This window comes from Pempheris klunzingeri, chromosome 4, assembly GCF_042242105.1.
Source record: "Pempheris klunzingeri isolate RE-2024b chromosome 4, fPemKlu1.hap1, whole genome shotgun sequence".
NCBI classification, from domain to species: domain Eukaryota; kingdom Metazoa; phylum Chordata; class Actinopteri; order Acropomatiformes; family Pempheridae; genus Pempheris; species Pempheris klunzingeri.
The window spans coordinates 11689969-11714798 of record NC_092015.1 but is presented as its reverse complement, the minus strand read 5'-3'; the positions used below and the strand labels follow the sequence as shown (position 1 = coordinate 11714798).

The window sequence follows — 24830 nt, the reverse complement described above, 5'->3', positions numbered from 1 at the left end:
AAAGAAAATCTAACAGTGGTAGGTATACCACAACAAAAAATTTTAATGTGCCAAAGGACGTCCACTCCTCTCTTTCTGTGACTCTTCCAGTCTCTCTGTATCACTGTTACAACCTCCTGATGACACTCTGTGACCCTCTAAGCTCAGTGAACACCTCCGTCTGAGGACTTCCTGTTTGAAGCCTCCAGTGTTGAGGTGCTGCTGATAACTGTGTGTGTGTGTGTGTGTGTGTACTGTTCCTCCCATAGGCCCATGAGCAGATCAGCATATAACAACCTCTCATAGCTGTGCTTTCCGTTGTTGATATAGATAATTTTTAAAAAGGAAAACGTTGTTTGTAATCAGAATGAAGTCGGTAGGTGGTAAGTGGATGTAGTGAGAGTGCTTGTAGGCTGTCTTTGTGGTCTATGTTGGTATAAAAGCCTTCCGCATCCATTGTGACCAGGAAGCCGGATGTGGCCTCATGTATTTTAGCAGGTTTATTAAGGACATGGATAGAAGCATGGTAGAGTGGGATTTGAGGACAACAAAAGCTCTATTTAGGTCCTCTTAGCATGTTGAATTCACTTTCCATTTCCTTCATGGGGTTGGTCTGCAGTCTTTTGTAATGCGCGCCATTGTCAAGTTGGCAGTGTATGCTCCATATGTATGCTAATATTTTCCTAATCATCCAAATAATCCTTTCTTTCTTAGATAAAGTCCAAAAATATTTTATTCACAATTAAATCTTGTTTATGCACATTTGCATTTCAGTTCACAAAATGATCTATTAACGGCAATACAGCTCATGTAGTATACCACGTACAATGAGCATGTGAATATTTTTATGTGGGGACAACAAAAAGAAGACTGAAAGAGAGAATGGGCCCATGGCCAAGCAGTGTGAACAGCACCATGGATGTAACCCGGACTCACTCAAAGCAGTAGGTGTAGAAATAGAAGAGGAGAGCAGATAAACTGAAGAAGCTGTCACAAGGAGAAACCTTTTTAGATCTTTGAGTCAAGGGCCTCATGTTATGCTCCATATCTGTGAGTATATTTGTTGTGATGGGGTGACCCGTCCCACCTTTAATCCCTTCGCACTCCTTAGTGATCTCTCTCCTCACTGCAGGTAACAAAGTCAGTGAAGTATCTGAACCTACACTTAGGAATCATCTAGATTTTTTATCATGAAAACATACATTTATAATATTTTTCTACATGACCGTTTCTGAATATCTGATGCTTTTGATTATTTATGGTGAATTTGCCAACCATAAAGATATTGATACCCTGTTGCCACTGATTTCACTTTAATGACTGCACCTGAGGCAAATATCCAGTGTTACTCTGACTGCCTGGCAGCTGACACTAACTTTGATATATCTGTGAGCTGCCTCCTGTTTTTTTTTTTTTTTTTTTTACATCCCCTGATGAGGAGTGTGGGTTGAAAAGCAAAACACACACCATTTATTAAGGGCTATTTAATTTTTGCAAAGCAATATGCCTTGGCTCTTTTTGGTTATGACTTTTTGATCACAAAGCAAAGTACAAGCCCCTCCGTCTCTGCTATGTTGGTGTCACGATATGTCCTTGGCTCCAAAGAGCACCTGTTTCTTGATACCTACGATTGTAAAACAGGACTCCTCAGCTGATCTGCTGGCATTTGCTCTCTTTGTATAATTCATAGTTGAAAGTATCTCAGCTGTGATATTCTCAGATGTAGATCTCATCACATGACAGGCCTCTAATAAAAAATTACTTTACTTAATCCAAATTAGTATTTTTCTGTGATTTAGGAATGATGATGATCGCATAGCCAAGAACTGCGTGCAAGTGGATTTGCTGATTTCAATCGAAGCTCTATTCTCCTGTGAACAATTGATAATGAACTACTGCAGTTTTTAAGTATTTAATGTTATTTTAATTTTGATTCATTTTATTTAATTAAGAAACAACAAAGATTTTAAATTTGGGGGAAAAAATAGTGGAGTCCTGCTATCAGATCGACAGATATCTCGATTTAAGGTGTCAGAATTGTTATCAGAAGAGAAAAAGTTGAATAGCTACTCTAGTGGCATTTTTTAAAAAACAAATGAGACTGTGGCACAGGGTGAGATATTTTATAAAAACACTCCAAACAGACATCTACATGTGCGAAAAGACAAAACAGAGGATGCAACTGGAAAAAAGAAAAGCTACAAATGTTCATAAATGAACTGGAAAGATCTCTTGTTGCTGTCTGATTGCCTCAAGCTTACTCATGACATAAAGTTAGGTGAGAAGTGATAGTTGCAGAGAACAGGGAGGCTTAGTGTGATGTTACGTCACAGTAACCTATGAAACACCTGGTCACCATCTAAAACAAACGGCCATGTAGACAATAAATAGCAACAGCAGAATGAGGAACAGGGAGCAGAGTGAAGGGGAGAGAGGTGCCGTGTTGTAGATGCAAATACTGCTATTTGCATCTCAAGTTATGAGCCACCAGTCTTCACGACTTGTAAATAAACACGCAGCATAAATACGCCTTACGTCCCATGCCAACACACACTCACGTCTTTAAATAACCCATCTCTGACGACTGAGATAGCACCGCTCATCAAATTTATGCGTGAGCGAGCCCAGGCTAAATTTGCAGCCAGGGAGCCAACTTACGCAATCCTCCCTGGTCTCCCTCCTGTCTATACAATGGCTTAAAATCTTACAGTCCTCAAACCATCCCAGCCCTCCCCAGATCCCACTCCCACACTACACACTACAACTCCGACACTATTCCTGTACCAGCCCCCGCCGCTGTGGCACAAAAATACCAGCACCTCCAAGAACAGACGCCAAGCCTGTCAGAGCATCATCACATCCCACAGGACAGCTGAGGGGGGGGAGAGGCAGGGGAGGGAGGGTGGATGGAGGAGAAGAGGAAAACCAGGTGGAAGGATGAGCACAGCTGCTGTCGAGAGAAACGAATCAACAGAGAGAGAAAAGAGAAAATAAATACGCTCAGTGTGAGGGAGGGAGACGGTTTACAGTTATATCCTGGTAGATCAGCCAAAGACTCTCTTTCTCTTTCTTTTGATCCGAGCCGACTGCTCCTCTGTGAACGTCGTTATATTACGGCTATATTTCTGAGGAGATAAATCATAAAAGCACTATGCGCAGTTACCACTTCATTTGGAGTCACCCTCAAACCCTAATACCAAATTATTTGAAAGACTTACTAGCTTTTAGGTAATACTTTATTTTAATTTCCCCTATTTAGCATTTGTAAGCAGCATGAACACTTTTTTATTAATGGTTTATCACACAATATAATAAGCATTTATGTGTTAAGTGTCCTTGATGCTAGTGTATAAACAGATGAGTGAAACGCAGCTGTAAAACCATAAAATGTGTCTTCATAGGAAAATTTATAATTGTTGACAAGTACTGTACATCGATTAACAGTTAGAGATGTCCCTCTATGTGCTTATAACTACATTACAGTGTGAAATAAACCATTCAGTAAATGTTTAAATTGTGATTATAAATTCAAGTAAAGTGTTTCCTGGATGGGTCACATTTTCTCTTTCTGTTAAAAAAAGAAATGTACACTAAAGGGTTCTTCTGCCAATTTAGAAAATACACGAGGACCATTGTCTCATACACTGAGAAATAATTTTTTTCTGGAATTACCAGACCAGCCATATTTTACAATATTACTTATTATATATTAACTGAATTATTCCTTTTGCCTTCTCTTATTTATTTTATTCTCTTTTGTTGTTTATTCGTTCCCTGTGTACATAGGGGGATTTCACCAGTTATCTCATCTGGCTGCAGCAGTAAGTCCTGTTAAAGGAGGTGAGCAAGTATTTCAATTTGAATTTTGGTTTGTAATTAATTTAGAAAACTTTTTAGAGTTCCATTTTCACTTTGACGTTGAAGGATGTTTTTGTTTTGATAAGTATTAAAAAAAATCTATTAAATCTTCTTTGATTCAGTGTTAAACAATGAAACCTAAAAAGAGTGAATACTTTTTATACTGTAAGCCCTGTACTTATCTTTTATCTCTTCTGTTTTAAATCTATTTAAAACTCAACATGCCAGTTGTTATCGATCATCTCCTTGGAACTTCAGGTTTGGATGGAGGTGACAATATTGTCAGTCCCAATGTTTTTAACAAAGCTAATTTTAAAGGCTATATATCTAAAGGTTGAGGTCAGAGAGAATGAAGGGTTTCATGTTGTTTATTGATTGATTTTCATAGCAGAATGGCTCTATGGTAACTTCGGTCTGTCGGTTTGGTCCAGATATCTTAACTATTGGATGGTTTTATACAAACATTAATAATCATGAGGATGACGCCTACTGATTTTGGTGGTGACGCCTACTGATTTTGGTGGTCCCTTGACTTTTGGTTCCATGTTGATGGTAATCCCAGATTTGTGTAACTCTCGCCAGATTTGATTAGCTGTACACAATAAAAAACAATGCGCACAATTTAGAAACACGCATACAAATCTCACAAGAGTCGCAAATCTATGGCTACCATCTAGACACAACCCTGACCTTTCCTCTAGCGCCACCTTGAGGTCCACACTTGTAGGTTTTAGTGAAATAACATCTACTGGATGGATTGCCATGAAATTTGATACATACATTCATGTCCCTTTTGGGAAGAATTATAATAACTTTGGCATGTAGCGCCATCGTCAGGTCGAAGTTTTACTTTGTTTAATGCTTACCTGCAAAACTAATGACAATCCCATCAGCCTCAGCTGTACTTTGTTTTTAGTGCAAATTAGCAAATGTTAGCATGCTAACATGTACACTAAAATGGCAAGCAGGGTAGAAATTCATCATCATTGTGAGCATATTAGCATGCCCACATGTGCTTTTAGTTTAAAACACAGCCTCACAGAGCTGCTAAGATGGCTTCTTCTTCTTGGCTTCTCTGAAACAGATGAGGCAGTAATGAAAGGGTGAGCTCATTTGTACAGAGTCCTGTGAGGCCTTCAGATACCTCATTTTACAAGCCTTGTAAGGCCACAGTTGTCACATCTGCTGAACCCCTGCAGTACTGACAAACAGGAGGACGCAAACAAACAAAGAAACAAATAAATACATCTAATCATGCAGGTAGAGTTGATGGAGGCCAGACATTGAGATGAATCTATGGCCTTGCTCTGCTCTCTTACCCTTACCTTTCTCTCCTCCTCTATCACAATGTAGATGGACGGTTGCCGAGGACAACCTGTGTGTACTTCCCTAATGATGAACAGGAAGTGGTGTGTGAGCAAAGGTGCTATTAATAGCAGCATTTGTAGAAAGGACATTTGCTCGTGTTTGTGTGTGTGTGTGCGTGTGGCGCACATACGAGCATCTGTGTGTAACAGGGAGGAGGAGGAGGATGCAGATTGTGAGACTCAGACAGTTACTAGAGAGAACAGGAGGGGGTTTGAGGGATGGATGGAGGGAGAGAGGGAACGTAGTGGAGGAGGGGGCGAGTTTGTGTTGACGCTGTACGTGGCGTCAGTGCGATAAGAATAGAGATGGTGCGTGAAGAGCTGCTGAGACATCACCCTCACACCCTCAGTGGGGCAGGCAGTACTCACTCTGACTGTGTGTGTACTGATTTTACCCAGGGTGTGCTTCATGTGTGCATGAATGACTAAACTGTTGGTGTTGCAGTGATTTTTGTTTTGGATTTTTTTAATTTCACTTGTCTAACAACATTTTTAGAAACATCATTACACAATTTGAGGAGCAATGTGAAAATATGATAATGACTTTGAGAAGAAGGATAATAATGTGGACTATATTTGGGTTTGGGGACTATTTTCTTAACAGAACAATGTTTTGAAAAGACACGAGGCATAAAGACACTTTAAACTCACATCTGTAATTATGAAATCCATTTTATTACAATGTAGAGTAATATAGCAGTAATTGAAAATGATGGTGCTGTATATTTAAGTGTATAATTGTACATGTTTTTGTGTGTGTATGTTAACATCTGTACATATGTTTTTGTATGTTGCAAATATAATTGTTCCTTTTGTTCTTTTGATGCTATTGTCATTTTACAGTTTTATTCTATTCTGATTTGAATATTTGATCATCTTTGTACTTATCTGTGCATGTGTGGCTACAACTGCATTTCAATGGGCAATATTGTCTTGAATAAAGACAATAAAGATGATTCTTGAATCTATATCAAGGCCAGAAGTATGAGAGAGGTGTGAGATGAAGTGAGAATAATGCACTGACATAGCAAAGCATACGCTGGCATAGCCACAGCAATTTCTTTAGGCTAAGGCACACGTGGAAGAAGAGTTTTAAAATCCAGTTTAAACATGTTGTCTATGTATTAGAAGCGATAGCATACTGTGGCCCAGCTGTCTAATGTGGAGACCGTCTTCATGAAGTGTCTTCACATCACCAGGAACTGAAGCAGCCACTGTGGAGCGTCAACAGGCGAACAGAGAGCAGAGACAGAAACTGAAAAACCTGTTCAGGTCAGCGTGGACACATAACAGAGCACATCTGACCAGATACTCACAGCATTGATTCCTCTGTCTTTCACCTCTTCACTGGTCTCTGATTCATACAGAGCTGAGGAGAACAGGGCAGGAAATGACTACATGCGGCTTCTTTGCAAAGGCTCGATATTCAGTAACTAGTCTTTATTTTCAAATCAGAGACCAGGCAGATATCCTGAATTTAGTTAGTGATAGACTAAATGTGAATAAAACTTGTTGTGTAAACAAACTATGCACATGTAGATCATCTAAAAGGTGCATCGTTTCAACACTACTCACAAAAAGTTAGGGATATTCGGCTTTCAGGTGAAATTTCAGGATGAACCTAAAATGCATTCTAAACTTTCCAGGTGAACTTAAACTTTTTGCACAAGTTGCTGTTGCTCCTTGTTAGGAGCTTAACAGCAAAATTCCCAACAGGTTTGATCCAGGAATCGACCAATACATTTCCTGCTTCAGTTAGAATTGGTATTTAAACAGTCCTCCTCATCATGCTGTTCACATTCTGACATCATGAGACCAAGACGACACCTAACAATTGATCAGCAGCACCTCAACACTGGAGGCTTCAAACAGGAAGTCCTCAGACGGAGGTGTTCACTGAGCTTAGAGGGTCACAGAGTGTCATCAGGAGGTTGTAACAGTGATACAGAGTGACTGGAAGAGTCACAGAAAGGAGAGGAGTGGACGTCCTTTGGCCACATCCCAATTTATTCAGACACTGAAAATTTTTTGTTGTGGTATACCTACCACTGTTGTTAGATTTTCTTTCAATAAATTGTTTAAGATGAATAAAATTACCATTACATGCTTCTACTTAAATGCCCTACTTTCATGATATAATATCACTGTAGCATTCACTTTTTACATTTTCCATATATTTCACCTGAAAGTCGAATATCCCTAACTTTTTGTGAGTAGTGTAATTATATATATTATATATAAGCCAGTTTTGCACAGCATATTTTACTGAAATCTGGTTTACTTGAAGTCTGGATATTGCACAAGATATTTATTTTTATTTTTAGAAAAGTATTTGCAGAAGATATTTCTATTTCTTTTTATACTATATACTAGTCTTATGTTATATTCTATTTTAGATTGTACATATTTTATATTTTCATATAATGCTTCCTTTTTTACTATTGTTTTTGTGCCTTAAGTGTTGGTTGTCTGTGGGGTGTCTGTCTGTACTGCTGCCGTGACAAAGTAATTTCCTGTGAAGGATTAATAAAGGACCTATTCTATTCTATATAATATATATAATTATATAAGGATCCTGCTGAAAATCCTTATGCAACTGTGGAAAAAGTACTAATACGGCAATGTAAAAATACTCAATTAAAGTATCACAAGCCAGTTATATTATATTTTATGAGATTCTCATTGTTTTTTTCATGTAAAATCTTAATTGCAACAGTAACCAACAGCTACAGCTGTAAAAAAAATAGTTGACTAAACAGCACAATATTACAATACAATGTATAAAGTAACATTGATATACTCCACAAAATTGATATGTATATATTATATATATATATATATATACACATATCAATTTAGATATATAGATATTGTATATATCCAATGATAATAGAATAATAGCTCTATGTGGCAGGTTTAGTGCAAATTGGTCACAAATAGGAAAAAAAAAAAAAACTTCAGAGCTTCCTGAAAATAATCAAATTAATCAGAGTGGACCAGCTGGTGTGAAGTCATGGACATATTTCTTTCATCATTAGTTATTTTGTTCACTTTTCTGTGTGTTTGACAGAAGTGCGTGTGTGTGTGTGTGTGTGTGTGTGAATCTGTGAGTGTTACCAAAAAGCTTGTGCAGTCGGGTGACACATGACACGAAGCCGTGGAAGGGCACATGAAGCTCTCCAGCTGCAAACCGCTCAGACAGCAGCTGGACTACTTTGTCATCACACTGTATTCCTGGGAAACAGAGGAGTGGACGGAGGTGTGAAGCCAAACAGCAGTAACTATCTGTGTATACACAGTGTGTGTGTGTGTGTGTACTGGCTTGCCTACCAACAGCTTGCAGCGCTGCACTGAGTTCAAAGGGACTCATGGTCCCAGAAGAGTCCTCATCGAACTGGAAAAACATGGACTGAAATAGAAAGCAGCATCAGAGTAACTAATAGTGACACAACTTCTTTTTCTGCTTAAACTCTCTCACTCACACACACACACACACACAAACACACAGAGCTGTACCTGCAGATTGCGCAGACTGGTCAGCAGGGTCTCGGTTTGTTTACGGCTGAGACTGGAGCGGCCTTTAGTCTGCCAGCAGAGTTAAGGACATCTCAACAGGACAGAGGATAAAGTTTGAGGAAGGAGACTCAAAGTGAACAGCGGGGTGGCAACGATGAGTCAGCCAGAGGACGGGGGGGGTTTAAACCCCTTCGTCAGTGAGCATCCACCCTGATAACATGTGAAACTAGCAGAGGTCAATCAAGTTTTTCACAGCAGCAACTGCAACGATAATAAAAAAAACGTGTAACATTTGTGAGCTTGAGTGAACCCGGTGTGTGTACAGTTCTGTCAAAGCCGAACGCAGATCGTACTGAACTACAAGGGGGCTGTGAATGTGGGCAACATTAAAGATTGCACTGAGGACAAAAGGATACATCCTCTCCAAAGATGAGCTGTCTGCACGTCTCCAGTGGCAGATGGTAATCTTTGTCAAGAGCTGTGATTAAGGGAGAAAGGCGCAGATTGATGCAGAGAAAGAAAACAAGGGTTTAAAGTGGATTAAGCTGAGAAAAGGTGAAGGTGAGGACAAGTTTAGCCACTTTTATTGCTTAACCAAGTTCAATGTTCTCCATCTGAGAGCAGCTATGAGCCTCTGTCTAGACTGGTGACCTCTGTGGCTCCACTGTTCCAACTTTTGAGGGACCCCATCACTACTTTGCTCCCATCTAGTGGCCGTTACAGGTAACATTTGTAATCAAAGAGTAAATACTTCTGGTGACTTGTGGGACATTTTCAAATGCAGCTAAAACATGAATATCATGATATTTATATATATACACACCGGAGTTGAAGAGATTCATGAGTTCCTTGGCGTTCAGTCTGTCATCCTGCCGGGGACACAGAGGACAGCAGTTTGAATTCACACTTTGATTTAGTAAAGTATGGTAGTACAGTGAGGAGGAGGAGGTGGAGGTGGTCTTACTGGGCCAGCCTCATCATCAAAGGTCTTCTGAACTCTCATTTGATCCTCTGGGGAGACGGGAATCGCCATCACCTGATTGGCACAAACATGCCAACAAAAGCGTGAACATACTATATTCTTTTGTTTGATATTATTAGCTGATGTTTTAATATATATATAAACTCACAGGGAGGAAGCCAGAGGAGCAGGTAAAGTCCCGAGTCCTGAAACACAAAGACCAAACCAGCCTGTCAGTGCTGCCCTCCTCAGTTATGCTTTTAAACAGTTTTACATGTACACAGTGAAGACTTATGTTTGATACTGCCTCCGATTATTTACTAGTAAAAGCAGCAAACCCACAAATACATTTAAAGGTCCTGCAGTCAAAGTTCTACTTGAGAGAAAGTGGATTGGTGTTACCAGCAAAAAGTCCGAAAGGTCCTGAGAGACGTTCTTTTGTTCTTATGCGAACAAATGATGATCTTGTGCAACAGGATACATTAAAAAAAAAAAAAAAACACTTTTCCAAGACTTCAAACTTTTTGTTTTCATTTTATTGCAGGATACCAGTGTAGTTGTGCAGGGCCTTTAATCTATGTAAACACACTGTATTTTATAAGTTTATCATATGTTTGTTAGTAATAAATTACTATAGCTGCTATAGTATTTTATTTATTGAACAGCTATAGTATAGCTGTTCAATAAATGTAGTGGGGTAAAAAATGCAATATTTCCCTCTTAAATGTAGTGGAGTAGAAGTATAAAGTCAATTAAAGTACCTCAAAAATGTAGTTAAGTGCAGTACTTTGGTGGTAATTACTACACTGCTCTCAGCAGTATAATTGGCTGTAACAGAGGCCATACGAGGTGGTTTAAATAGCCTGTTGTTGATGAGACTAATTGCATGTATTTAAATTATACATAAGTGTGATGTCAGGAACACAATCTAAGTTTAAGTGTTGGTCCAGAGGAGTGTGGGTGATGCTTCTGCTGCAGAGAGTGACTGAGGCAGGATGTGATTCAGGGATGCTGTGATGCCCTCAGGAAGTGTTGTGGGTCTGTGATTTAACAAAATATCAATGACGCAAGCAGAGATTTTTTTTTTTCTCAGATTTTTTGCAAATGGAGCTGTTTTTCTGACAGGCTATTGGTATTTCAGCTGAATGACATTTTTCTCTCATTCACTATGTCTAGTCTGGATTTTTGGCCGGATCCCATCCATCTTACCCCAGAGTGTTTCCAGTCTTGGAGAAAATGCGGACGAAGAACTCTCCGGGGTTGTTGGGTCGATAGCTGGACACCACGATGATGTAGTTACCCGGGTCCAGACGCAGCTTCCTCCACACACCCCTGAAGGACAAAGTTAGTGAGTTTTTTTTACTGACTCCCAACGAGCTATCAGTTATACACCTACTCTACAAAAAATGTCCAACAACAGCGTTTTATTTACATGTTATATACTTTACAGTAGATATAAAAATATGCTTTATAGATTGTCTCTGTTTTATAAAAATCATAAAATATGTTTTTTTTGTAATTTTATTACATTTGAATTCTCTCACTAGAGAAAGAGAATTACTTAAACATTTCGTGAATTTATACAAAATTAAAATAGTGACTTCAGATCATTTAAGGTACGTTCAAATTTTATACAAAATTTAAAAGGCTCTGAGGCTAAAAGCATAAATCATTCATTCTCTTCTTGAAACTTTGCATAGTTGGACAATTGTCACTTGTTTTTTCCCCACACTCGGTTTATTTAGTCTGAAAAAAAAAAAAACATCACTCAAACTTGTTTTTTTGACTCTTGATTCAGTGTTAGCAAAATTCTACAGTCCCTAAAGGTAAGTAATGGCACCAGCACCAAATGGCCAGTTCTCACGAACACATTATTAAATTATTACAATTAAGTTGTCATTTTTTTCCCATGACAGTCTTTTACCTCTGAGCCTTATATTTCCCAGAACGACCCACAGGGCGATTTTTCATGAAGAAGTTGCGGGTCAGACACATACCCTGGAGCTGTATGAAAAAAGACAGAACTCTAAGCAATAATTACTAAAAATATGCGATTGTTCTGAAATGAAGTAGATAATAATGAAAATTAAAGATAATAATGAAAATTATTATCTGCTGGCTACGAGACACTCACCTCAGAAGGAACCTGCAACACAAAGACAAGCGTGAGTTTATTCAGAAACAGTTTAAAGGTTCTGAGACCCAAAATATTGAATTAATCAATAAGTGTATTGATGTCAAAGTGGACGCGGAGCTGCGACCTTGTAGATGTGGAAGGCGATGTAGAGGAAGTGGATTTTATCCCTCTGCCTGCGGTTTTTCTGCAGCAGCTCCACCAGCACGGTGCACTGTTTGGCTTTCTGCTTCTGTTTCTCCGCTCTCTTCTTCTCCTCTGGGGTCATTGGCTCATCATCCTCATCATCATCATCTTCATCTTCATCGTCATCATCCTCATCATCCTCGTCTGGCTGGTCCTGCTCGGTGAGGACCAGCTGGAACTGAGGATTCTTCCAGAATGACTCTGAGGTAAAAAAAAACGAAGAGTATGACAGCAGAAATGATCCACAGAGGGCTTGAATACATAACAGGAGGTCATAAACGTACTGTTGTATCTACGGCTACCACCAGCAGAGCTGCCCGATACCCAGATTCCTTCATGTTCGCTGATGGTCCAGGTGGACGGGGAGGCAGGAGTGTTTCCCTCCATGAGAGGGTCAGGATTCACACTGCAGAGCTCCACGATGTCGAACAGGCTGCTGAAGTCCTCAGCACTGATCCTGAAGCAGGAGATCATTTACGTCAGGGACCTTATTGTCTGGAGAGGTCGCTCAGTTGTGAAAGTCATTTTAGTGTCTGCCACATACCAGAACTCCCCATCTTCTTTCTTTTTCAGCTCAATCCTTTCCTTCTCTGCTTTATCCACATCATCCCACTCTTTCCCCCTGCGGTCACACACATACCAAGAGAAACTGAACATCTGTGGAGGCATCTCTCTAATCCGCGAGCGAGTGGGCTCGCTCTCTTACGACATGCACAGACAGGAGGCTTCCTCACTTGTCGCTCCAGGGTCCTCGATATTCGACGAAGCCCCAGGGGTTCCTCAGCCTGAACAAAAGGATCTCGTCGGATGCTTTTGTCACCTGAAACGTAAAGAGAGAAGAGAAGAGAGAAGTTTGTGATATCATATAAGATATATTTTTTTATTTGCACTGAGAGATCGTATTAAAGATAATATTAAAATTACTTGATGACATGGGATGCGATTAGATTACATTAGATTCAGATCTATTAGATTCAATTTGATTTCATTTGATTTCATCCAACTGGTCTGATATGAGATGAAATTTCATTACATTTGGGTGAGATGAGATAAAATGAGGTTAAATTTCAGTGAGATCATAACACATTCAATTACATTAGATTACTGAATATAACATCTTTTAAAATGCTTGTATAATGTTCTATATATTCTAAGTGATGATCATCCTCCGATCCACTATCCCATACCTATGTATAAGACCAGAAAGCACCTTATAAAGACTTAAAAACCTAAAATTAAATGTTTGAACTTTAGTGTAGTTTGCAGAGGTCCACAACAGTGGAATAAGGCCTTAAAATGTCTTCTTGTGTCTGTTTTCAAAAAGAGCTCAAAGCAGCAACTACTTCTAAAATGTGTTAAAGGGGATTCAACCAATTACTCTACTATGAAATGTATTAAGTGGTGTTGTTATTTTCACTAGTCATACGTATCTATTCATTGTATCTTATCTATCTATCTATTTAAGTAAATATTTATTTATAGTTACTACTTGCTTAGTGTCTCTTAGTGCCTAATCTCCAACTCCAGATATCTTATTAAGGTGTCCCATCTGACATCTTTGTGTTATGTCTTACACCATTGTGTTTGTATTTTAATTGTTTTGTGAATGAACTAAATAGAACTGAGCTGAACAGAACAGATGAGGATAAAATGACATGAGGTCAGATGGCTTTAGATTACAAAAGGTCTTTGTGGAGAGACTGATCATCGCAGAAACAGAGAACACACATACACACAAACAATGCAGAGAAACTAAAGAAAAAGAGAGAAGAAAACACCCTCTGTCCCCTGTGTGTGATACTGGCCTTGTCAGTGTCAGTGATGGCGTAGGCGTGGCCCTTTATCAGCCCGTTCCCCGTCACTTTACCAACCTCATGGTAGCTGCTAGCCTGCGAATACAAAGAGAGAAGCTCAAATTGATTATTTAAATTTAAAGTAGCATCTGTTTGTATGTTGTGAACATTTAGGTGTGTGTGTACCTGGATAAAGCAGCTGAGGAGGCTCCCTCGAGACAGGGCCGCTGTCAGAGACCTCCAGAGGACCCGAGGAGTACGAGAAGACACTCTCAGCGAGTACGCAATGCCTCCTGTGAAATCCTCCATCCCCTCTGAAATATTGCCCCCCTTCAGGCTTCCGTAGCATCCAACTAACCTACACACGAAAGGTATGAAAGTCATGCCCGGTGGCTGTGTGTTTCTGTCAAATTACTGTAGTGACACACACACATACACAGAAAGAGTGGGTGATCTCAGACATTAGAAACCCAGAAACATATGCTGGTAGTGGCAACTGACTTGGCATAGGCCTTCTCCACCAGGGCGCTCCAATACTCGTTACGGGTGTGAGAGTAGCTGAAGAGCAGACGGCCTTCGCGCACTGGCAGCCTGTCATCGACAACCACCTCCACCCACTCACCATACTGCCAGAACTGCACAGGGAGAGAGAGAGAGAGAGAGAGACAGGAAGAGGAATGGAGCAGAGATAAATCAGCAGGAAATGTAATGAGGAGGAGGAAGGAGTGTATGGAGACGGACCGCCTGAACTCCATGTCCCCAATATTTCACTTTAACCTGCAATAATAGGTCTTTAAGCCACCTGGGGTCAGCAAAAACAAACTTAACACAACAACAACAACGACATCCAACAGTATACAGCAGGTACCACACATCTAGTCTTAATGCCTTCAGTCAAAACATCGTTTTTTCATCTCATGTAAATTGCTTTAAATTGCCTTGTTGGTGTTATACACATACTTGTGCCTGACTAAAACAGGCAATATTGTACAATCACATGACACAAATCAGAGCAAAAATATCAGCAGGACATAAAAATGTTGAGAGAATAAAAACCAGGTGTCCAGATTTTATTAAAGCTCAGAGGTCTGCAAAGAGGAGCTGAATAAACACATTGTTCTCTTGTCTGAATAAATCTATTAAACCACATCCTAAAGCATTTACTGGTCATGGCAAGGCGAGTGTACTGTACCGCTGACTGTGTGTACACAAGAGCGGCCGTGAGCAGGCCTGCACTGGCCTTTCATACCTGCAGCTGTTTGTGTGTGGGTCCCCGGGGTAGTCACTACCTGCATGTCTGAACTGCTCTCCCATCACCCTGACGGGGCAAAATGAGTTTCCAGTCCTTCCGTCCTGCATGTTAAGTCATGTCTCATTCCCCTCATCAGTCTCTAAAGGTCCAAAGCTCCAGGGCAACATAATGACTGACCAAAAACCATAAAAAAATGATTTATAATTATACCTTTGCTTTGACAAGACTGATATGTCTAATAAAGTGGTATTTGATTGATGGTGGAGGTCAGAGATGGTGAATGAGGAACCCTTTAGACTGGAGTCACCGCTTCTAATGAGCTGATAAAGATTAGGCTTTTACGTCTGTCTCTTTCTACACACCAACATGCACTGATGACTCCAGGATGAGTTGATACCTGTTTGATCACTTCATTAAATACCAGAGCTGTGGCAAAGAAGACAGCTGAAGAAGAAGGCAAAGACTTTAAGTATAATAATAATAATATAAATGTAGTGAGAATATAAGGACGATAGGTATATAAACTAAACTTTAAATACAGTATTCCACACCCACACACACACCCACACACACACACACAGCACTGTGTGTCTTATCTGACCTGTGATCGGCAATAAATGAGCCTCACAGGAAAACTCAGAGTTAATTTATAGCTGCACGTTCAAATGATATATGACCGACAAACTATCAGCAGATTAACTTGTTTGGAGCTCCAGGGGAAGTTTTCCCATTGGACCCTCCAACAATCTTCCCCGTCTATGTGTGTGCTGTGAACATCATACCTGGAATATTAGCAGGTTTGGTGTGAGGTTCACTTGATTAAACATGAAAGAACGTAGGAATGTAAATTGTGTAACTGAAATGATAAATGTCTTGAAACTAGATTTTGATTCAGGGACCCTTTTCAGACAAGGCCTCCAGCTGAGGTAATAAAACAGGACCCACCTTAAAGAGTAAATCACCTCAAGTGATGTCACTTGAGTCAGCGTTGATTAAGTCTAAAGACTACAAGTCTGAAAATGAAATGATGTGGAGAGAGAAAGAAAAAAGTGAGCCTACCAGACCTCTGTATCCCGCTCCTCATCTCTGCTTGAGGCTAACAGCTCAAGGCTACATTAGCAGCTAATAGCAAACACACCTGAATCTCCCACAGAATGGTTGGTAGTCCCATTGCTTCATGGGTAATGTAGGCACCAGGTTTTGACAAGGAAGAAGAAAGTGTGGAATAAAACAGAAGGTATCTGGTTCTGCTGCATCGATTTTGATCTTTTTTCTTTTTTTTTTTAAACTGCCCATCATGAGTCCGTCAGTGCTCTAGAAATGTTACATCAACGGAGAACTCATTTAAGTTATATATTACTGCGAATCAGTTGCCACACTGTGAACCAGGGGCTTTCAGCAACTTACCTACCTCCACCTCCCCAGCCTGAGCTCCCTCTGCATGAGAAATGAAATTAATGTGAATTATGTGTATGTGTTCATTAAATGTATATCTCATGCCCCCATGGTGGTACACTACACTTTTGTTGGTCAGCAGCAAACAATGTGGGAGTCTCAGCTGGCTTGATAGGGGAAAGGAGGATCTAATTAATAACTTTTCTCATTAGCAAAAAAGAACAGGGAGTCAGAGGTTCTCTGTTGCACATCTAATCTAACTATACTTACTCTAAAATGGAAGATCCCAGCATAAGGCTCTGACAGGCTCTGGCCGGGCGGCACCACCCTCACAAACAGGGTGGGGTGCATGGTCAGGCAGGACAGGGAAGCCAGCAGCCAACAGTTACCTGATAAATAAGAGAAACACACAAACCCGATGTGGATAAATGGGCTGTTTTAAATTTCAGAGGATTCTTTGGACTTTGGCGTGAATTACTTCTTTTTAAGTATCAGGCTATTTATGACCCCAGGACACACTGGTCTCCTGCGAGCTGTGATTCATGTTTCCGTCAGTGTTTTTCAAGCAGGTTTAGCTTTTTCTGACACACGTAGTAATAATCCACATTCCTCTACAACAGCAAACATCTGTTGCATGTTGTTTCTGCGCAGATGATGCAGTAACTGCTGGTATCTGCGTAAATCATGGTAAAAATACATTGTGGGATACAGTTTGAATGACAACATAAAAGTCAGAGACATGGAAGAAGGAGGTTGGTGTTTGTCTGTGCTATTGACACATTTGCACACAACTGGTGACATGAACCATAAATCCAGAAATCCCAGAAGAGGAAGGAGAGTTTGTTGTTGTGCAGAGAAGCAGAATCTTCTAGTTCACCACAAACAGGAAACAGACAACACAGATTTGAGCAGAATCTGTGGGCTGTTAAAGACGGGCTGCGTGGGGGTATAGACCCCCAGCAGATTTGTGGTTTGGGGAATGTAGAGTGTCACTCCTCTTTCCCCCTCACTGTGTGTTTTAAGTTGGATCACTGAGACTCTGCGGTACAGACGTCATGTTCTGGAGTCTCTGCATTTTACTGTGAAACTGAAGTACATAAAGGAGGGTTTCAGCTTTTAGTTATGTGGATTTAACTTTTCCAGGATGTTGTGCAACACCAACAAAGACAACTTGACATGACGTATTCCAGTTTGAACCGCTCAGTCTTCGTGGTGGGTGGATGAGCAGTGGGTGACGCACTCACCCAGTTGGCCCTGACAGATATCGGTGGTCCCAGTCGTGCCCTCCACAAACACGGCGTTCCCACTGATTTCCTTCAGAGGAGAGAGGAGGACGATGTGAGCAACAACACAAACTGGTGTTATGACCGAGTTTGAAATTGAGTCATAAAAGAGGAAAGAACTCAGTCAATCACAAACAGTTTTTATTCAATTCGACTGACTGTTTTAAGCAAATATGCCAAAATATCACAGATTGGTGTTGCAAGTAGGAATGTTTGCCAGTGTTCTTCATCATCATCCATAATATGAAACTGAATATCTATTTGGACATTCAAAGAAAATGTGATTGGCATTTGTTTCTATTTTCTGGCATCTTGTTGACGAAATATTTTTTATCAAGAAAGAAATCAGCAAATGAAGTAACAGTAAAAATAATCATCAGCTGCAGCCCCATTGTACCTGCAAGTTCCATATTCAGCATTACTCATCACAGAACTGCATTTGAAGTCCACACTTTGGTATTTTCTTCATTTAGTCTGCATATTTTGTCACTATATGATATCAAGTCATGACGTCAACCACTTAGGCTGAACATTTAATTACTGAAGTGCCATTTTGCCCTCAAAAATCTACCTTAGAAATACTTTTGTTATTATTATTTGTGTTATTTCTCTAGTTGAAGTAAAAGGTTCCATAGACCTGAGCCACGCCTGCCTGAATCAGTCACTACCAGCTAAACAAACCTTCCTGTGAAGACTGAAGATAATGAGAAATGCATTTCACTCTGCTTTTACATGCTTGTATTTAGTTCATGCTTCATCTGTTTAAAAGCATAAAAGTTTTATGCTTTGATATGTTCTGTACATGCAGACAGGTTTCCTTTATAATAAACTCTGTGAAATAGAAATAAAATGTTGGCATGCCTGCAGAATATGCAGCACTCACATATGTATTTTGTTTCTTTTTTGGTTGACAGGATTCTTAATTATTTTGCAGTTTAATTATTATGCAGATTATTTGAGACTTATGCCACTGATAACAAAACGCCCTGCAACATCTGGATAACCTCTGGCACTTAACACACAGGTCCAACATTACTGCCGTCCAGACCGATGCTCTGGTACCTTGGGTCGCTGCCACTTGATCGCCTTTTTCGGATCCGGATCTTCCGGCATGCCGATGGACTTCTGCTCAGCTGGAAACTCTGGATCCGCAAACAGCTCTCCGGACTTCAGACACTGCTCCAGGAGAGTCTTGAAGTCCTGGTCTCTGAACCGGATCGGGTTCTCGATGGAGCCCAGAGGTGCCGTCTTGTCAGTCGCCATGCTGTCAGTGGGTGCAGTCAAACAGCGGCCGGTGCTTAAATACAGTAATAAGCTCACACCCACCACAGCCAGGGAGACCCACCGGGAGCGCCTCCCCGGCTCTGCCCTGCCCGGAAAGGTATGCAGAGCGCCCGGGGGCCGTGGAGAGCTGGAGTCGGAGTAATGACACGGTGCCAGCACTCCCTTTCATCTACTTTACCGTCCATCATCACAATCATCCTGAGTGCGCAGAAAAGGCCAAATGACTGGGCAGCTGTGCAGGGACTCTTAACCAGGAGTGCACGAGTGTATGAAATGTGTTTGTGCGCTCAAATGTGCGTCAGTGTTTCAAACGAGTGACAGAAAATGAAACAGCAAGTGTGTTTAAAGACACGCTGACAGCTTCCTCAGTCAGCCGCTGGGTGTCAGTCTGCTCCACATAAAGGCTGCAGGACACAAATCAGCACATCTGCCACAAGGAGGGATTTCCTGTAAATCGTGGAGGTGATGATGATGATAAATAAGGCGACGAAGAGAAAGAAATCCTGAAAATGTTCTGGTCAGCTGAACTGTGACTGTAAAGAAAATCACCCTGTGAAATCCCCCCCACAGGAAGAAGCTCACAACAGAGAATGAATTTATAATTACCAAAGTAAGAGCTTCCTGTCAGATTGACTCAGATTGACAATTCTCAGTACTATTTCTCAGGTGTAGAAGAGGTGGGAGGAAGTGATTTTATGTAGGTTTAAGATTTAAATTGTTTGTGATTAGACCCATGACTTATTATTGCTTATAGTAAATGACTCAGTATAGATTTACTCACTAAAATCTTTCTCTTACTGTACAGCTGTTACTTTTTTTAAAAATACTTTGTTGAAATGCTCGTCTACACCTCGTTGTTTTTTTAGTCAATTAATTTATATTTTTGACTCTTGTCAATATTCTCCTCAGATGATGTTTGAACATCAAATAAAAGGCAGCCAAGGACATCGGCCTTTGTTGTAAAGATGAGCAAGAAAATATTCATCATAAAGTTTGAGATACCATCAACAAAAATGTGACTTTAATTGGCATTAATGTACATTGAACATTTCTGAATTTAGGAAAACCTGATGAGCAGTTTCATATTAATGTTTATGTGTTAGATTGATGAACTGTATATATAAATGCAGGATTTACTTGTATTAATTCTTATTGTTAACCTCTGACCTTGAATGTGACTCTGTCTGCTGTATGTGAAGGGGATATGAGGAAGAGTGCAGGACAGGACCCTGTACGGTGGAAATGACACTGATATCATTCTGCTTTGTTCTGAGATTCAGAGGAGGAATTTTCATGTTGTCTGCATGGTGTATTTAACAGACTTTGATATTGGCCGTATGTTAATTAAAGACTTAATTAATGCTATCAAATCATTAGCAAATGCTTCATCAGTCCATGGTCAGTTATAAGCCATTAATGTAAACTAATTTATTATTTTTTGGTCAGTGTGTCTGCCAGGTTGTCTCTATCCCTCTCCAACAGGACACTTGCCTTGTTTTTTTTTTTGGCTCTTTAGTTCATCAGATATAATCAGATAATAATATAATAATAACATATAAATATTTATAACTGAGGAGTAGAAAGTGAGACTCTATTCATAACTACTCACCAGACAGATCCATTTTACAATCTGACACCCCAGAAGTTGTTCCAATTAAAGCATTATAGCTGATCTGTAAAGCATTAGTTACCAGCCATTAAAGCCATTAAGCGCAGATTGTAAACAACTCATGAAGGGTTTTTATTTGATCTTTTAAAATCTTCCATCTCTTAAACAGGTGTATGCTAAGAAGAGAAGCATTATTTCCTCTTTATGTCCACCTCACAACACTCACAATTACTGTAAAACCATAAAATAATCTCGCCTAACTGACGGAGTTTTAAACATGTGCTTCAACATACGACTAAATGCCTTAGAACGGACACACTTTGTGTTTTATTTGGTTTGATGCTGTAGCTGTAGACCACTTGTGAACTCTGGTGGGGACTTGAATGATCTGAAGTGGACATCCAATTAACCGTCCCCCTCTCCCCCCTGCTCTCTCCCTCTTGTGCCCTGTCTTTCATTAAATTCAGGTGGATATCCATCTCCAATAAAGTGCTGTCCTGCGGTGCTCTCTCCAGGCCTCTTCAGGCGTCTCCAGCCGTCCCTCCATCACACGCCTGATTACACTGAAAACGTGAGACTGACCGGGACTAAACAAACAAGAAGAATAGCGACACAGATCCGCCTAATGGTCACCATTTACCTCCATTCACGGGCTCTCCATTATGTCCGTATGGGCTTTGAGGACGGGATTATAGGAAGCCTCGGTGACAAAGGTCAGAGGGCCGAGCAGACACTCCCACACCTCCATGACCCGCTCTGATCCCACGACCCCGGCACCAGCGGCCCCCGGGCCCCCCTCTCTCTCTCCCCGCTGGTTAACCGGCTTTGTCCCGGCCCGTTTTCTGCCGCATCACTCACACACACACACACACACACACACACACACACACACACACACACATCACACATCACACCAGGCTGAGACCGACAAGAGGACCATAATTACCCCGAGAAGTTCAAGAATACTCCTATGATGTTATGAAAGAGCATTTTTACTCCTCCCAGGATTGTTTTTCTGCCTGTTGCCTCATTTCTGTTACATTTTCTTATTTATCATATCATCAAAGGTGCATCATGAATAAGTGTGCTTCTCAAATCTTGAACTTAAGCTGTTTATTCAGAACTCATTTCTGATTTCTTAAAGCTAATCTTCACATAAGCCTCCTTAAGTCTGAGGCACGTGTAGGTTAAGAATGTTTTGGGTTTTTTTGCACTGTTTGTAATTTATGGTTAATTTAAGTTTGAAATTGATTTGCAATTTCCAATGCAGTGAAGTGATGCTTAACTATATTTTTTTGTTTTGTTCGGCTTTTCAACTAAACCATCACACTATTTAATAATTTGTTATAATCTTCGATATTGAGATTTCCAGTTCATCATTTTGTTCTGTTTTATACAGGACATTTGAATTAATTAATTAACTACTTTTACTTTCTACACTCAAAGTTCATTTTGCTGATAATAGTTCTCTACTTTTACTTTAGTGAGATTTTAACAGCAGAACTTTAAAAACGACTTTTATTTGAGTGAAGAGTGGTACTGCTAGTCTTTCAACATGTTTTTCAGTCAGTTTTATTGTGAAATTCATAAATAATTTATTTAAATGTTCTCAGGAAATTATAACATGTATATGTGTTGTGTTTGCGTCTCTATAGATGGAAATACATCACGAGTGATGAAGCTTTCAGCTGCTTTAATGTCTGACGTTCGTTGTAATAAGACATTTCTCAGTGGACTTCTTAGAGAACAAGCACGTCTCCTCTCACTAACTAATCAAGGAGCACTCATACCGCTGCAACGCAGTGTGCCAAACAAAGTAGGTGAGCACAAAGAGTTATATAAGCAGGCTGACGGTGGACAGTTGTTGCATGTGGAGACTCAGGTTGAGGCAGTTAGAAGCTGCAGCTCACCTGCCCTCAGGCCTGCTGGGAACAAACACATGAAAGCATTTTCACCTGTCACAGGACTGAACTCTACCTCTAACCTTACTATGCACGCTATCCAGGCAACACCTCTGACCCCAGCACAGTGTGTGTGTGTGTGTGTGTGTGTGAAGGGAGGGGGCAGTGAGGGGTGTAGAGTCAAATCCAGTTTTTCTGGCATTTATGGACGTTTCTGACGAGAAACAAAACTGACTGACCTGAATATGTGTTTGTGTGTGTAATCAACTGAGCAACTGAATAACTGTGTATGTGTGTGTGTGTTTGCGTCAGGCTCACAAGGAGGGTCACCAGGTGCAGCAAGAACAGAGTGATGCGTGTGTGTGTTTATGAAAGACAAAGAGACAGTCATTTGAGGAACAGTGAGTGTTTGAATGGGCAGATGGTAGTTCACCCTGGAAGCTTTATACATGAATAATACAGTGTAGGTGTAAAGAGTCATTTGACATAAAACACGATATAATGTAATAATCACCCTTTGCCAATATTTGGGTCACAAATACTCCAAAACAATGATGCTCAAAGCCACTGAAGCTACACAGTTTTTCAGGCAGCACCTTTCACAACAGCCGATCTAAAGATTACAGTGAGTGTGTCATTTAGGTTGTCAAAGGGACACCATTCACCATGTCATTTGGTCCACAGCAGCTCCACACATCTCAGCAGGATGTTTGGTCATCCCACCAACTCTTCAGTCTGTCCCAACGTGCAGACTGATGCTTTGAAGAACCTAAAACAACCCATCATAGTTTGGTTTAGACGTGAAAAAAGTTTTTCTAGGAGGTGCTGAAAATGGAGTCATGACCCACTCTGAATAATTATGTCACAATGTGGCACATTGTATCGTGTCATATCATACTATTGCATAATTTCATATAATTTATATTGCAGTATATCATATCACTCTCCGGTATTGCATCACATTGTATCATACTGTACTGTACTATATTGTACTGTACTGTACTATATTGTACTGTACTGTACTATATCATACTGTATTGTACTGTACTGTATTGAATTGTTTTGTATCACACTCTGGTATTGCAATCCATTGTATAATATTGCATTGCATCACAGTGTATTTGTCACATTGTATGCAGGTAGACATGTGACATTACTCATTTGGTATGTATGCATGTTTTTCTGTCTGTCCACCAAACCTTGTCTTTGAAATCTTATTAAAAAACAACTTCAGTTGATCGCTGAGATGATCAAATGAATCCATGGCCTTCACTCACAGAGGAACCTAATTTAGGTTAGTTTTGAAATTTATTTTCCCCACCATTATCTGGCAACAATTTCTTCATGTTTGATATAACACTTTGTCTCACCCTGTGAAAAAAAGAGAAATCAATTAACTTCCTCCCTTTTGTTTTTAAATCAACCTGTCTCCACTCTCATCGGCACTTCCTCATACTCAGCCCACAGTGGGCTGACCCTCCTCCCACAGAGCTCGTCCTCAGTGATCAGTGACGTTATATAACCCCCTATAAGAATGAACCCTCCTTGTCTTCCCCTCCTCTCATTATCTGAAGGTGTTGAATGGCAAAAAGAGAGGCACTGGATTGACGGATGGTTGCCTCTCACCTCGTCCTCTCACACTCTCACTGTTGGGAGGGTGAGGGCAGGGTGAGGGAGGAGAGGTGAAGCGGGTGTAATTCCAGGGTTCAGGTTTCACTCTGTGGCCATTGTGGGAGGAGGGACGGGCAAGTGACGGTGGGGTTTGTGGGAACTGTGCGAGGATAAAGAGCAGAGAGGGAGTCCTGTGGTTTGTCTGATCACTCCCGAATGCATCTTTCTCTTTCTTGTTATCCCCGTCTCGGTCTGCCCTGCTGATGATTTAATCCTCGGCCTCTGCCTCCTCCTCAACCATTCTGGGGAGGATGAGGACAACAGGACAGGGACTGTGGAGATGATTGGAGGCTTCGTGCAGTATACCATGAGAAATGTAATTAAAAACTCCCAGTTAATTGGCTTTTTCCATGATAAAGTACAATCTTCTCATACATAAGTGAGAGCCTCTCATGGCCACAGGCCTGCCCTCGAGGAAAGCAAACATGGAGCTCATACATTCCCTTTGTTGTGAGCATTTTCAGAGCTAATCATCTTAAGTTTAATCTGAATAAGTGATTGTTCCACTACTGCCAGAAAACTGCGCTTCATGTCTATAAAGACTAACCATGCGGTCGAGCTGTCTGGTGGCTCAGGCAGCACTTCATTGTTATGATGGAAAATGATGTAGGTGAATGCTGTTTTGGTGCTGCTGAGTCTCG

At 40.5% G+C, this 24830-nt stretch overlaps 2 protein-coding genes across 2 annotated transcripts in view; one reads left to right on the top strand and one right to left on the bottom strand.

Annotated features, from left to right (window-relative positions):
* The window catches only part of map3k10 (mitogen-activated protein kinase kinase kinase 10), a 176900-nt gene that overhangs the window by 83927 nt on the left and 68143 nt on the right, over positions 1-24830 (top strand). The gene's annotated exons all lie outside the window — the stretch shown is intronic.
* On the bottom strand, positions 6171-18987 carry capn12 (calpain 12). The gene is made up of 22 exons (XM_070829709.1): positions 18787-18987; positions 17686-17755; positions 16712-16830; positions 14296-14429; positions 13981-14152; positions 13807-13890; positions 12736-12821; positions 12546-12623; positions 12286-12458; positions 11943-12202; positions 11816-11827; positions 11606-11685; positions 10891-11013; positions 9851-9887; positions 9685-9756; positions 9544-9589; positions 9137-9198; positions 8721-8789; positions 8535-8613; positions 8322-8438; positions 6521-6573; positions 6171-6418 (listed from the first exon to the last, which is right to left on the bottom strand). Exons 1-22 carry the CDS (start codon positions 18985-18987, stop codon positions 6392-6394), a joined length of 2154 nt encoding a protein of 717 aa, XP_070685810.1. The 3' UTR covers positions 6171-6391.

Coding starts and splice junctions, on each gene's coding strand:
- capn12 (XM_070829709.1), bottom strand. CDS start 18,987: ATGGCGACTGACAAGACGGCACCTCTGGGCTCCATCGAGAACCCGATC. Junction 11,014..11,605: donor GGGAAATATAAGGCTCAGAG/GTAAAAGACTGT, acceptor TTTGTCCTTCAG/GGGTGTGTGGAGGAAGCTGC. Junction 9,888..10,890: donor AAGACTGGAAACACTCTGGG/GTAAGATGGATG, acceptor TTTGTGTTTCAG/GACTCGGGACTTTACCTGCT.